The sequence below is a fragment of the Epargyreus clarus genome, unplaced genomic scaffold (assembly GCF_041222505.1).
Source record: "Epargyreus clarus isolate Ecla_fem2 unplaced genomic scaffold, WU_Ecla_fem_2.2 ptg000021l, whole genome shotgun sequence".
NCBI lineage: Eukaryota > Metazoa > Arthropoda > Insecta > Lepidoptera > Hesperiidae > Epargyreus > Epargyreus clarus.
The window spans coordinates 3,623,393-3,639,003 of record NW_027332228.1 but is presented as its reverse complement, the minus strand read 5'-3'; the positions used below and the strand labels follow the sequence as shown (position 1 = coordinate 3,639,003).

Below are 15,611 nucleotides of genomic sequence, written 5' to 3'. Positions count from 1 at the left end.
AAATTGAACTTCTAATATCCATGACTATGATCCAGTACCAACATCGGTACCTAGATCCAAAATAAAAATCTTAATTAAATCGTTTACAAATTTAATCAATTAATTCACTTTTGACCATGTACACCAGTTTCACAATCATTCGATTGTTTTAAGGTTTTTACCATTATTTATTTAATAATGTTTCTCAATTAAACTTTCTAATACATTTACACGTTATATTTTGCCTCGGATCTAAACCATATCTTAATGAGTATTATAAATTCACAACACGTGTATTATACTTTTGTACTTACTAGGTACTTGGAACTAGAAAACTTTATCAGCAAGTTCTTGTATTCCCTTATCACAACACAATATTTACAAATACAATGAACTCTCTGTTATAAGGTTCTGATAAATCTAATCACTCCCATTGTATTATATCTGCATACCTAAGCCAGTCAAGTAGCAAGAAATAGGCGTAATAATGATGTGCGGTTGTTAGTTGTACCGTAGCGTTCGGAGGCCTAACATGTTTTACTTGATTGTGTTATTCGTAATCGCGATTTATTACTACGCGACCCGCAATCATGACTACTGGACGAAACGAAATGTTAAACATGTTCCTCCAATCCCACTTTTCGGAAACCACTTCCGAAATCTTCTCGGACTCAAAAGCATCGTGGAAATTTCAAGCGAACTCTACAATAAATATCCCGATGAAAAAGTCGTCGGATATTACAGAGGAATAACGCCGGAATTGATCATAAGAGATCCGGATATCATCAGAGATATTCTCAACGTAGACTTTGTTCATTTCTACAAACGAGGACTAGGCAGAGATCCAGAACGTGAGCCTTTATTAAAAAACCTATTCCATGTAGATGGCGATCATTGGAAACTGCTTCGTCAACGTTTGACTCCAGCTTTTACAACCGCTAAGCTGAAGAAGATGTTCCCGTTGATAATTCAGTGCGCAGAGAAGCTTCATCATGTTGGAGAAGATATCGTGTCACGTGGCGGGGACTGCGACGTCCGCGAACTCATGGCTCGTTTCACCACAGACTTCATAGGCGCTTGTGGTTTTGGAATTGAGATGAATTCCATCAACGACGAAAACTCTCTCTTTAGACAGCTCGGAAAGAAAATATTTGACCGCCCGATAAATATTCTAATGTTGTTCTTTTTATGGGAATTATTCCCCGAGCTTCGGAATTTCCTAATAGTCTCTGATCCAAAAATTGAAAGTATGATAACGGAAATAGTTGCAAGTATTCGCAAACAAAGAAATTACAAACCTTCCGGTCGGAATGACTTTATTGATTTACTATTGGAGTTGGAAAGCAAAGGAAAAATAGTAGGAGAGTCTGTTGAGAGAAAAAATCCAGATGGAACGCCATTACCTGTAGAAATGGAAATGGATTTGAAGTGCATGGTAGCACAGGTATTCGTGTTCTTCGCCGCCGGTTTCGAAACATCAGCGTCTAGTACGAGTCATACTTTGCATCAATTGGCTTACAATCCCGATATTCAGCAGAAACTTCAAGATGAAATAGACGAAGTGCTGTCCAAATACGATAATAAATTATGTTACGATGCTATCGCAGAGATGAGTCTATTGGATATGGCTTTTAAGGAATCGATGAGAATGTTTCCATCCTTAGGTGTTCTTAACAGAGTGTGTGCTAAACGATACACTATACCTCAATTGGGTGTCACCATAGATCCGGACGTAAGAATTATTATACCCATTCAGGCTATACAAATGGATCCACAATATTTTGATAATCCGAAGGAATTTCGTCCCGAAAGATTCAAGATGGACGAAGTAAATGAACGTAAAAAATACGTATACTTGCCATTCGGAGAAGGGCCAAGGGCTTGTATTGGTAAGTCACATTTTTTATTCTTAAATTGATAAAATATATTTAACAACTATCATAATAAATAATGATTCTAGAGTAAATTACGCTTCATTAAAAATACGTTAAAATAGTTTATTTTAACTTTTGATGCTTTCCCCTCTTGTCAGGGAAATAAGCAACTCTTTTTTCCTTTCAATATGCTTACGTAAACATTAAAATTTAAATATAGAATTTTCAATAATAATATTACACATCAAAAGTGAAGTGAATCAAGATCAGCCTTTGGTGCTAACGTGTACTCCAATTATACCTAATTACTATGTACTATGTGTAGCTACAAGCGTATAATTTTATAGTTCAATCATAATTGCATGCCGATAATAATTATTATTCCAAAACGTTTATTATATTCTTTAGATGATTATATCTTACGCAACTTAATAACTTTTATGACTATAAAAGTAATTAACCATTATTTTATTGTATTATAAAATACAATCAAATGATGGTTGATGCTGATGTTGAACTGAGCATACAAAGCATCCACTCGGACTCCGTTGGTTGCGATGGTATTAGTCGTAAGATGATCATTCCTATCATCGACATTATATCTCCTATCCTGACCTATATCCTTAATCAATCCATCTCGACTTGTTGTTTTCCTTTCACTTGGAAAGAAGCCCACGTCATTCCTATTCCGAAAAAGTCCAATCCTTCTGACCTCACTGACTATCGACCTATATCCATCCTACCTTTCCTATCAAAAGCACTTGAGCGTCTGGTACACCAACAACTCAGTTCTTTTGTGTCCAAGCACAACCTGTTAAATCCGTTCCAATCTGGTTTCCGCCCTGGTCATAGTACGACTACTGCCCTATTGCACATTACTGACGATATCCGCAAAGGTATGGATGGCCAGAAGCTCACGGTGTTAGTACTCCTGGATTTCAGCAGTGCTTTTAACACCGTTGACCACGACATCCTGCTGGCAATTCTTCGCTCGTTCAACATATCTCCGACAGCGATAGGATGGTTTCAAAGTTACTTGCATGGGCGCCGGCAACGTATTCAGGTCCAGGAAGCACAGTCTGCTTGGTCTGATGTATCTGCCGGGGTACCGCAAGGTGGCGTGTTGTCTCCTCTTTTATTTTCTCTTTTTATTAACTCTATAAGTCTCAATCTCTCTTCTCTCTACCACCTTTATGCAGATGATCTCCAAGTGTATAAGCAAACCACAGTAGGAGACCTGCCTAAGACAATTTATTCCTTAAATGAAGATCTTGCTCGCATCGTAGATTGGAGTGAATACCATGGTCTTAAAATAAATCCTAGCAAAACGCAACTTATTATAATAGGCAGTTCCCGATTACTATCCAGAGTAGACCTGAGTACGTTACCAGATATAACCTTCGACGGCTTACGTATTCCTTACTGCGATAAAGTTAAAAATCTTGGTATATACTTTGATAAGCATTTATCATGGTCTGTTCAAATTCAGGAAGTAAGTCGAAGAATGTTTTCCGTTGTAGGCTCCCTCAGGGGACTTCGCAACTTTCTTCCTATTGCTACTAAAATTGCGTTAACTCATTCTTTACTCTTTCCTATTCTCGACTATGCCGATGTTTGCTATCTCGACCTCACTGAAGAGCAACTTAACAAACTTGAGCGTCTCCAAAATTTATGTATTCGTTTCATATTTGGTCTTCGCAAATATGATCACATATCCGAGTATCGTACTAAACTCAAGTGGCTCCCAATCCGACTTCGCCGGAATATGCATATTCTTTCTGCGCTTTACTGCGTGCTGTTCAGCCCCATCGCTCCCACCTATCTAAAAGACCGTTTCCAATACCTTTACCTTGCACACGACCGCTGTCTTCGCTCCTCTGTAAATCTTTCTCTCCAAACTCCCTTTCATTCTTCATCCTTTTACAAAAACTCTTTCTCTTCAGTCGCTGTTGGCTTATGGAACAAGTTACCCATGTCCATACGCCGTGCTGAATCGCTCGATTCATTTAAAAAACAGCTTTTAAAATATTACTCGACCGTATGAAATTCCGCCTCGTTTTCGTCTTTTTCATGTGTACCGTGTCATTGTTTTGTTTGTGTTGTTTTTTCTCTCTATTTTTGTTGCTTTAACACTAATACTAAATGTATCCTATCCTTTATAACCTAATCCTTCTCTAACTTCACGCACACTATCCTCCTTTCTTCGCTTGCCTCTCTTTTCTTTTTCATGCATAGGTTGTCTGGAAGAGATCGCTACTTAGCGATAAGACCGCCTATTGCATACTGTTTTACCTGTTATGTATATTGTGTATTGTAAAATTTCAACTGTAAGTGTGCAATAAAGAGTATTTTATCTTATCTTATCTTATTATAATTATTTCACGTATGGACGTATCTCTAACGTGTGAATTTGTTTATGCCATTTATAAACTTGCCTATTATTACTAAAATCAATTTATCCTTGTTTGCCTACCAAATATCGAAATTTGTTTTACTTTTTCCTATTAGCAATTGTCAAATTTCGATTATTCGAATTGCCAAAGTTCAAATTTATATCATTTTGCCTTGTTAAATTTCGATCGATCGAATTATCAAAGATCGAAGTTTGTAAATTTTTGGCCTATTAGCAGTTGTAAAGTTTCGGTCTTTTGGTAGAAGACATAAATTTGAAAGATTGAATATTATTAGCAAGCGGCGTTCCGCTAATAATACAACGGATAACTTTTAAGTTTTATCTCATTACCTCTATGTACCATTAAGAATTCATATTCATTCATAAAGTATGCGTATAAATAACTTGCATAGAAGTATTTACTATTATACACTTATTATGTAAAGTATGTAGTAGGTATCCATTTGGCTTGATAAAAGTGACGTACCTAAACATAGTCCGAATTAGACCGTGCTCTATTATTTCCCGATTTGCAGAAGGTAATGTTTTTCGAACGCTTATATGTAGGTACCTATGTACCATTATTTGTACCTATGTGTCATTATTTGTCATGCCTTGCAACCCAAAACCTGTTTTTGAATTTGTCTAAATTATGGTTATGATCAAATCATAGGCTATATTTTTAAGCAGTAGGAGATTTTTTAATAATAAATGCTAGTTCAATTTAGTTTCAACTCATGTTCAAATTATTTCTACTCACTATGATGCTCAATACTTTTGTTTACAATTTTTTTAATGAATTCTCGACCAATTTGAGTTCGGTTATTACCAATTACACAAAAAAAAATGAACTTATTAGCTTGTTATTTTTTTGTTGTGGAATTAAGTAAATTAGGTAAACGGCAGCTAATATGTTGATACGTTCATTTATTTACTTAATTCAAAGGTCAAGGATACAACAACATAAAATGTGGTGTGTTTCATAACTCTCAACGTTATGTTCTACCGGAGAATTGTGACAACATGTGGAATATTACATGATATTTTTAAGGCGACTCGTCCGTAACATTAGAATGATAAATAATACAATTATCATTATTATGATGTATTATAATGTGCTGATGATAATTAACAAGTGTTTCCAGTTAGATAATTTTTAATATGATTTGTATTTACTTTAAATGACTAATTAACCAATTTAGTAATACTTACACAAATTTTAGTTCAAGTGGTTTATTAATCTACACTAATATTATAATAAAGAGGAAAACTTTGTTTGTTTGTTTGGTTGTAATGAATAGGCTCCAAAACTACTGGACCACATTTCGTTATTCACGTTTCGTTATTCATTATCCATGAGTAACATAGGCTATATTTTACATGAAATATATTTGATAAATAGATTTTGAGGCGGTACAAAGTTTGCCAGGTCTTAAGTTGCCTTTTTTTTTTTTTTTTTATAATATAAGAGTAGCAGACGAGCATGCAGTCCACCTGATGGTAAGTGGCTACTGCCGCCCATGGACATCTGTAATGAACCCAGATAGGATCAGATATTCCTACCTGAGGTCGGCCACAGATGCGTCGCTACCCCTGAGGACTACGCTGGAACGCCTCGGAAAAGTCTGTCTCCCTTACCACACTCTTCATTGATAGCATAGCATAGCATCAGCGCTACTTATATTTGTGTCTTACGGTCGATTCTGCGGAATAAGTAGCCCATTCCTGCTTTATTCTTGGGAGTAGCAACGCATTTGTGAACGATTTCAAGGAGGAATATATTCCTGTTTCCGTTCGTTCTATATGAATTTGGTTAAAGATGTCTATTATATAGCTTTTTTTATAATATAGGAGTAGCAGACGAGCATGCAGTCCACCTGATGGTAAGTGGCTACTGCCGCCCATGTACATATGTAATCAACCCCAGATAGGATTAGATATTCCTACCTGAGGTCCCCTGAGGACTAAGCTGGAACGCCTCTGAAAAGTCTGTCTCCCTTACCACACCCTTCAAACCGGAACACAGCAGCGCTTAACACTGCTGTTATTAGGTAGAAATAGGTGTGGCGGTGGTGCCGCCGGAGTCGAACCACAAAGGGTTCTACCACCTTCAAACGACAGTGATTAATAACATAAGATAGACTGCATCCTCTACAAAAAGAAATAGTAGTAACTGTATTTTTTTCCAGACACTTATTTAAGATAGATAAATTCAAGGTTTTAACTGATTGTGTTCTTATTACAGGTCTGCGTTTAGGCCAGATGCAGTCACTCGCTGGACTTGCAGCACTACTGCAGAAGTTTACAGTGGAGCCATGCGCAGCAACTCAGCGCGAGATCAAAGTCGACCACAAGCAGAACGTGGTGCAAGGAGTCGTAGGTGGCATGCCACTCAAACTTAGGTTAAGGAAACCGAAGATATAAAAACACCGAAAAAATTAAATAGAGATTATTTTCCACAAAGACTGTAATATAGCTGAGTATGAGTATGAAGTGTTAGACGCATATGTGGACGTTAGATACGACTCTTATCTTAGGATTGATGACAGATGTCCATGAGCGGCAATAACCACTTACCAGTTTTACTTACTAAGAATGAATTTGGCGACCACACCGGTCTGATACGCAGTAGTACCCGGGGTCTATCCCCGGCCTGAAAAATATTTAAATGACGATTTAGATTTCTATTCCGGTTTGGGTTTTGTATGCTTGTTTAATAGTACGCAATACTTTTAATAGTAATGCATATTTTTTTAATTCTACTTTAACCTGTGATTTTATCTGTATTTTAATTTTAAGGTTATACCTTAACTTATGTCAAGTTTATTTAGAAAACGTTCTCTCATAAACGATTTACCAATTAGGTATTCATTACGTACCAATACCTACTCCAAAATTCATGACCGATAATTACTTTAAAAAAGGATTGTTCATTTATTAACGTTGGAGTTGATTTTTTTTATAAAGAGTATTGATTTTAATACTTATCTTGTAAAAAATGTAAAATGTCATATCAAAAATATGAATAACCCTTATTTTCTTAAGTTTTAATATTTAATAATTTTTATTAAAATTGAAAGGACGGATTGAAACTTGAATTAATAAATACAATATACGTAAAACTGAGTGTTCGTGTGTACCTAAAGTAGATACTGTACAACATAATTTCGAAGAAGACAGTCACTAACGGTATTAGTGAACGGTACCGATGAATCGGTGTATCTACATCCCGACAAATACGGCTTATAGAACGTATAGAATAACTTAATTATATTCCTTATCTATAATATAAAAATTATAAATAAAAATGTAACAAATAAGGTTAAATATAAATGATGTCTTTTTACCCCAGTATTAATACGTTGAACATTAATAAAAGTATAGTCAACACATTTTGTTTTTTTTTTATTTTCACCCGTATTTACCTAATTATGTAATATGTAGGTACTATTGAGACTTCGCAACTTATCTAGTTAACTACGCAATAGCCTCTATCATAATAGCTTCCTTAAACGATGCTTAACTTGACCAGTGTCTCTATCTCAAACCGAAGTTTAATTATTGATCGCAATCTTTATCACAATCTGGATATATCGTGGAGGATTGCGTTCATGATTAACGATTATTTAACGATTTGTCACCTCTGTTTGGTAAACCGAATCAAACCGGTTGCAACACAACCGACTCTTTCAACTCCGTTTCTCTCTATCGCGTGACTTTGGTTAGATTAGGTAAGGTTATGACGAATGATGGTTTCGTGTTTCGAAACGGTATGAATCTAATCTTGTCTGAGGTTGATTACAGATGTCCATGTAAAAACGGATTAGACTGTTATCTGTCCGTCTATCTATCTTAACATCTTTCCGTCTGTCACAGAACTCACAGAGCCTCTTGAACCGTGTTTAAAATTGGTCAGTAAATTATGCCATGGATTGGACAAAATTTAAAATTTAATAATAAATTATATTGTACTTCCATATAACAATAGGACGCCGGCAACGGTAGGTACGTTCAATACGTCAATACGTATACGTACGTACGTACGTATATACGTATGTGAACAATTTCACGATCCGAAATTTGAAAATCTAGAAATTCTGTGGTCCGTATAGATTCATCATTTCTCTCATTTGCATGCTTGTTAATCACAATATATCGAAAGCCATGAATATATATAATATATATTAAAATAGCTTCGCAAGAAAGAGTGAATGACGTCGATGGTTCTGTGCCTTTATTCAATTTCAATAAATCTAATTAGCACGATAATACAAACCTCAAGGTGAAAGAGAAATATTTTTACAAGTACATTACCAAACATCTGTATTTACAGTCTGATCGCTTATTAAGACGACCTGTCTTATTGTTATTGAAATTACTTAATATCTTACTTCAATTTTTAGAATGAAATTTCAGTCTGCATCGTTAGTTGCAGGAGAGTATCACGGTGTATTTATTAAGCCTACCTATCGTAGATTCGGACGTGCAACATGTTATACTTGATAATATTAATCATAGCAATAGGTTGTTATTACTATGCAACACGCAATCACGGTTACTGGCAAAAACGAAATGTGAAATGTGTTCCGCCAATCCCACTTTTTGGAAATCACTTCCGAAATCTCGCCGGCATTCGAAACGTTACAGAAATATCGACTGAACTCTACAATCAATTTCCAGGTGAAAAAGTCGTTGGCTACTACAAATGTAGAATACCGGAATTGATTATAAAGGATCTAGATATAGTTAGAGATATCCTGAACGTAGACTTCAATTATTTCTATAAACGAGGGGCATGCGACCAGGAGCTAAACGAACCTTTGTTAAAAAACATTTTTCATTTGGATGGGGATACGTGGAAGCTGCTTCGTTCTCGCCTAAGCCAAGCATTCACAGCAGCCAAACTGAAAAATATGTTCCAGTTGATAACACAGAGCGCAGAGAAACTTCAGCACCTTGGAGTGGAAATTGTATCGCGTGGGGGAGAATGTGACGTCCGCGAACTTATGGCTCGGTTCGTCATAGAGGTCATCGGCGCTTATGGTCTTGGTATTGAGATGAATTCGATCAACGACGAAAATTCCCTCTTTACAAAATTTGGATTAAAAATTTTTGCACAGCCAGTAAAAAATCCCGCATTGTTCTTTTTCTTTGAACTATTTCCCGAAATCAGGAGTATGATCAAAGTCGTAGACCCTGTCATCGAAAATATAATGACGCAATTATTTACAAGTGTTCGCAAGCAAAGAGATTATAAGCCTTCGAAACGTAATGATTTTGTTGATTTACTTTTAGAATTGGAAAGTCAGGGCAAAATCGAAGGTGAATCTATAGAAAAAAGGAACGCAGATGGTTCGCCAGTCTCTGTTGAAATGGAAATAGATTTAGAATGTATGGTGGCGCAAGTTTTCATATTTTTTGCTGCTGGTTTTGAAACATCATCGTCGGCCACCAGCTACACTCTACATCAACTGGCCTTTCATCCAGATATCCAAAGGAAAATTCAAGTCGAAGTAGACGAAGTGCTGTCAAAGTACAATAATAAAATATGTTACGACGCTATCTCTGAAATGACTCTGCTACAAGAAGCATTTAAGGAATCATTGAGAATGTTTCCATCCGTAGGCGTCCTTCACAGAGTGTGTGCTAAGCAATACACGATACCCAAGTTAGGTATCACTATAGATCCAGGAGTTAAAATTAGTATACCAATTCAAGCAATACAAATGGACCCACAATATTTCGATAACCCTAAGGAATTCCGACCTGAAAGATTCAAGAATGATGAATTAAAAGGACGACAAAAATACGCATATTTGCCTTTTGGAGATGGTCCAAGATATTGTATTGGTGAGTTGATACTATCTTTAAAGCAGTATTTGTAAGTAACTGTAAAGATACAAATATGGCTATTATTATTTATTTCCATTATAAAATATTCAATTTATCCAGATAGAAAGTAACACAAGTTTAACTTTGTTTGTTCGTCATACCAGAATCAGTAAAACCACAAGGTTAAAAAAAACTTAAACTACCAACACGAATTCGAATCTTGTTAATCTTGATTGAATAGAAAACTGACATGGATTGTGAATTCGTGTTAATAATGTTCGAAATATTAATATCATTTTATTGTCACAATTATTCTTGTCTTCTTCATGTTCATTCGAAATGTCGGCGGACACTGTCGACTTTTAAATAAATAAGTAATGTCTGTAATAAAATAAGTTATCACAGATAGTCGGTCAAGTATATAGCAAAATAACCATAGCGATCAAACGCGTTAATTAGGTAAACCGACAGTTTCGCATTCGAGATGTGACCGGGTCAGTGTCTCACGGTAAACTACCCTCATTCTCGAATACGACTCTGCCCGCATGGGGCACTATTTTTAAATAAAAGTGACGTCACGGAGTCTACCTGAGTTATACCTTTTGTTTCATTCTTTATTTCAGGTAGTCGATTAGGCCAGATACAGTCGATCGCCGCACTTGCAGCTGTACTTCAAAAGTTCACAGTGGAGCCCTGCGCGACAACCCTTCGTGAGGTCAACCTCGACCACGCGCAGAACATCGTGCAAGGCATCAAGGGCGGTCTGCCTCTGAAACTTAGTCTAAGGAAACAATAACATTCAAAAGATATACCGAGATAAGATACCTAAAGACATATTCACAGTTTCTGAGACATATAAAGCAACGTCCGTAGTCCTCAGAAGCAACCCATTCGTAGTCGTCTTCGTATAAACCCCATATTCTAGGTAAAGTTGGTTACAGTTTTCCCACCGCGGTAACAACAACCATCAGGTGGACGTACGCTATTCTGAAACCAATTTTTACCGAAGAATATTATAATATATTGTTTTATTAATCATAACGATTAATAACTTTTTATTTATTTGTAAAAGTGTTTTTTTTCTCTATACGTATCTCGCTCACCTAGTGGTGTACTAAGATCCATCCTATGATCAATCCGATGATAACATAAAATGCGATTCAGTCGTTAACGATAAGAATAATTATGATATAAAACAAAAAATAAGAAATATTAGAATAATAGAAAGGCATAGAGTTAAAACTATAATAACAAGATAAACAATAGGAAGGTGACTGAACTATGTTCCACATCTCGTTTTGCGTAATGTGGCGTATCAATATTTGACTTCCTTTAAACTGTGATTAGGCGCTTATATTATGGTGCATGATAAAGACCATAAACCAAGTTTTTTTTAAAAAAAACGACTGCGAACTTTGATATCTGTGCAAATATACTGACCGTTAATATAATGAAAGTACAATAGAGTTAGGCTGAAAGGCAAAAAGCCAAAGCCGTAAAACACCATTAAAAAAAACTGATCGTTAATATATCTGTCAACATTTTTACCTATACATCACAGAGTACATTTTATATATCCTAACATTATTTTTATATTTAATATTTCATGTATATTTTTATTATTTAATGCAAAAAAATGGCTGTGCAATTTGTAAAAATATATTACGGACCATACGAATCTTTCTATACACTGTCTCACAAGCCACAAAAACTAAAAGGCCTTAGAGGTAACAAGCAACAGTTATTATTAAGTATCATCCATCAATCCCTCAGCAGTAGCCTTCTACTGGATCTAGTTTATCCCATTCATACATACATTCTTAGAGTGTGCTGCACGAGTCCCCAATCTACCAGTAGGATTACTTCCAGACAACAATATTTTGTTCAATTGAAAATCCATATCCTAGCCATAGATTAGTAAAGATACTTCGCCGCCTTGAAATTGAATGAAGCCACAAACGGCTTATTAGTAAGTATTTTTTTGAATTCTTGAAAAATTAAAACATTTTTAGAGAAATATTACGAATAAATAACTAATACAGCATAATTTACATAATAAATAAATATTTATTTCAAATATTATAGGGACATTTTAGCACGGAGACGTGACAAAATGTTTTTACGCAACTATTTCAATTCTCAAAACTGGGTACATTTTCTTGTTAGGAGTGAGTAATCTTTACTATGATCCTAGCAAACAAACTTAGACTGCACACCGTGACACATAATATTTTTTTCCCTGAAAATCACAGATGCATTGTTATCCATAAGTAGGATTCGAACATTTTGAACGGTCTGTTCATTTTACTCTACCGCGCACAACAAAACAGAGCACATACCCAATTGTTAAGAAAGAAATAAGTGTAGCAATATTAAAAATATAAATTATGTACTCAATTCCTACAGATCATTTACAAAAACTTGGATTCCGGGTAGACCTTGTGCCTGTCGACTACGTTAATTATTGCATGATTGAAATATGTGGTTACGAGGTACGGTACATATTTTATTCATATTATTTTATTATTACAAACATCTTCCACTATCTTACGGAAACTTACTTTCTTCAAAAAATACTAGTACTAAACATAGTATTTGATTTAATTGCTAATCATATATTTTACCCTTAACCTTCAAACCAAAACATAGAAGCGCTTAAAACTGCTGTTATTAGGCAGAAATAGGTGGGCGGTGGTGCCGGCGGGGCCGAACCACAGAAGGTTCTACCACTTTTTTTATTGTTAATATAGGTAAATATATTTCTATACTACTACGACTATTTAATATTATAAAGAGGAAAACGTTGTTTGTTTGTTTGTTTGATTGTAATGAATAGGCTCAAAAACTACTGGACCGATTTTTAAAATTCTTTCACCATTCGAAAGCTACATTATCCACGAGTAACATAGGCTATATTTTATATGAAATATATTTGATAAATAGATATTGAGGCGGTACAAAGTTTGCCGGGTCAGCTAGTATTTAATATTTAAGTAAGATACACCCTGTTAAATGACCCTATTGCTAAGTCCATAGCTAGGACTTGAGGTAGATACCTACTATTAATGAATATTTATTATAAACATGACTGCAATGAATAAATTATTTATTTGAGCGGTGACGGGTGAATGCCGGTATGAATTATAATAATATTATATAAAGATGCCATCGTGGTCATAGGTACTTAAGGTACTTCGACTACTTCGAGCGAATCTTTAATCGACATTATTATAATTATGTAATATAGATCAAAATAGGTACTTATGACTTCAATTCTACCTCGGGTTGATTGCAGACATCCACGGATGGAAAAATCTTAAATTGCATTCAACAAAATAATTTCCATACCTTTTGACACTTTTTTCCCACCGTTAAAAAATGATGGACATTATTTGGTGACACTTTTTACCGTGAGAATAATGAATATAATTTTGTTGATTAGCATAATAATAATATGTAACATATCTTTAATATTTTCGCCCGCAAACAACATTATTATTATTTCGGTTTTTACGTAATTTTTTAATATTATATAAACCAACCAAGTAATTATGGTTAACGACTAACAAGATGTGTAAGATTAGATTACGATAACTGATTTTTTATAATTGTCTTTAATTAATAAAATAATACCGACAAGTGGATTGGTGAGATTGTGAGTCATGAATGCTTTTGCATTAAAAATAAATATAAAAAAGCCGTGAAATGCCGGTAATATTAATATTAATGCTAATTATATATCCATTTATAACCTTTTTAGTAAGCTGCAATTAGTGTTACTAATTGATGATGGAAGAATTATACAATGGAGTTTTGAATTAGGTACTCATAATACATTGACCTTTGAAAATATAAATCTTTTTTTCCGCTAATAACCACTTACGAAAATGTAAATCTTAAATACAATACCATAATTAATCGAATTCGAATCGGAGGGAAACGAAAAGTAATACATTTTTGACATAAAAATGGTGTGAAGGAGACTATTGAATAAATCGACACTTAACTCTACCAGACAGCAAAAGACCACTTAAAAAGTTAATTTCGATTTCTGTTCTAGGTTTGTATATTATTATGTGTTTTAGTGTGTAAGTTATAAGTTTAGCATCAAATTAAATCATCATTTTATTTTTCATTTCTAATAACAAAGTAAGTGACTATGGTAAACATTTGTAACCAATCTTATATTGGAGTCCTATCTGAGGTCGTCCACAAACACGGCGGCGTACTACCCATGTAAATCGAATGCCTTATAGAAGTTCTCTCTCTTTCCTTCGTACCTTCTCGATAACAGAAGGACTTAACACTTAATTTTTAGGTCTGTAGATAGATAATTCTGGTACCCAGGTGTTCAGATGCAACATCAAGAATCTGTCTTTCAACACGCCAGCCGAACAGGACGTAGTGTGCAGACGAGCCATCAACGCCGTGATGGCGTCCTCCACCAGGCTCTCCAGGGCAAGAACCTACCTTTGGTTCTGGGCGTTACTTGAAGACCAAACATTCAGACGTACCGATTTCGCACCAAAGGACGTCTGGCCGTTCAAGGTGGATGTCGAGAAACTCGTCCAACCACTGGACTGCTTGACTTGCTGTATCACCCAAAAGGACATTTGTACTGGTGACATGGGTCCTTTGGAAGCGGTCAAGACCGAAGCGTAAAAAGAATATTATCTTTTTTAGATATTTAGGTCAGGCTTTAGAAAATTATACTTTCCATATCCTTATATACTTTTGATATAATGTTTTATTTTATTAATATAATATACTTATTATTATAACAAAAACCTATTATTACTTTTTGTATACAAAAAATAAACACAAATAAGAAAACAATAAGTGGTAAAACAACTCGAAAATAACGATACCGTTTATCTACAGCAGGGTATCACAAAGTGAATTATGTCAGTTAATTGTAGGAGGCATACGATAATGATGCAAATACGTAAATTTTGCTTTACAAGTCCAATTAATATTACTTTTTGTAACAACGATTATTCCATCCATCCATCAGCCTTTTTAAGTCTACTGTTGGGTCCCGTATCCACAATCGGTCCCGTGCCCTCTGTATCCAGCGGTTTCCTGCCGTCTTCAGATCGTCAGGCCACAATCAAAAGGCGACTTCTGATTTTAAAAATAAGATAAATATTTGGTAAAATAAAACAACAATGATTTTAGATCCTTTATATTGAAACAAGTCACAAGGCTCCCGAGTTCAGTCCGCTAACAATAAATTAAATACTATTTCATTGTATAATCTGTTTCAATATTTGCCACTATAGATATCTCTTTAATATTATTTCCATCAACCTTATGTTTTATTCACACTTCGTTTTCTATAAATACATTATAAAGATCTTTAATTATGACCCAATAACATAGAAACCAGAAATACTTATAAGTGGAATAGAAAAGTCCATAGATTACAATTCACCGCCAAATTATTGCATACCGATAACTTATCGTTATTTAAACTGTACAACCTAGTAAGTGGCAGTAAATACGTAGACTCATTGTTGGCAGAATGTACCTAG

At 34.9% G+C, this 15,611-nt stretch overlaps 2 protein-coding genes and 1 long non-coding RNA gene across 3 annotated transcripts; 2 read left to right on the top strand and 1 right to left on the bottom strand.

Moving 5' to 3' along the window:
* The first annotated feature begins 470 nt into the window (after nucleotides 1–470).
* LOC140750707 (cytochrome P450 6B7-like) lies at nucleotides 471–7,637 on the top strand. Its single transcript, XM_073084402.1, has 2 exons — nucleotides 471–1,868; nucleotides 6,491–7,637. The coding sequence occupies exons 1-2, from the start codon at nucleotides 512–514 to the stop codon at nucleotides 6,667–6,669; spliced, it is 1,536 nt and encodes a 511-aa protein (XP_072940503.1). The 5' UTR covers nucleotides 471–511; the 3' UTR covers nucleotides 6,670–7,637.
* A 1,016-nt stretch (nucleotides 7,638–8,653) lies between these two features.
* On the top strand, nucleotides 8,654–14,808 carry LOC140750998 (cytochrome P450 6B6-like). Its single transcript, XM_073084781.1, has 4 exons — nucleotides 8,654–10,095; nucleotides 10,701–10,838; nucleotides 12,484–12,569; nucleotides 14,425–14,808. Exons 1-4 carry the CDS (start codon nucleotides 8,736–8,738, stop codon nucleotides 14,737–14,739), a joined length of 1,899 nt encoding a protein of 632 aa, XP_072940882.1. The 5' UTR covers nucleotides 8,654–8,735; the 3' UTR covers nucleotides 14,740–14,808.
* On the bottom strand, nucleotides 10,150–11,374 carry LOC140750999 (uncharacterized). The gene is made up of 2 exons (XR_012103262.1): nucleotides 10,903–11,374; nucleotides 10,150–10,458 (listed from the first exon to the last, which is right to left on the bottom strand). It is a non-coding gene; the product is annotated as an uncharacterized LOC140750999 (long non-coding RNA).
* Nucleotides 14,809–15,611: the final 803 nt, after the last annotated feature.

Excerpts from the sequence above, each read along its gene's own strand:
- LOC140750707 (XM_073084402.1), top strand. The coding sequence starts at position 512 with ATGTTTTACTTGATTGTGTTATTCGTAATCGCGATTTATTACTACGCG. Across the intron at positions 1,869-6,490 it reads AGGGCCAAGGGCTTGTATTG|GTCTGCGTTTAGGCCAGATG; the intron begins GTAAGTCACATT and ends TTCTTATTACAG.
- LOC140750998 (XM_073084781.1), top strand. The coding sequence starts at position 8,736 with ATGTTATACTTGATAATATTAATCATAGCAATAGGTTGTTATTACTAT. Across the intron at positions 10,096-10,700 it reads TGGTCCAAGATATTGTATTG|GTAGTCGATTAGGCCAGATA; the intron begins GTGAGTTGATAC and ends TCTTTATTTCAG. Across the intron at positions 10,839-12,483 it reads CGTGCAAGGCATCAAGGGCG|ATCATTTACAAAAACTTGGA; the intron begins GTCTGCCTCTGA and ends CAATTCCTACAG.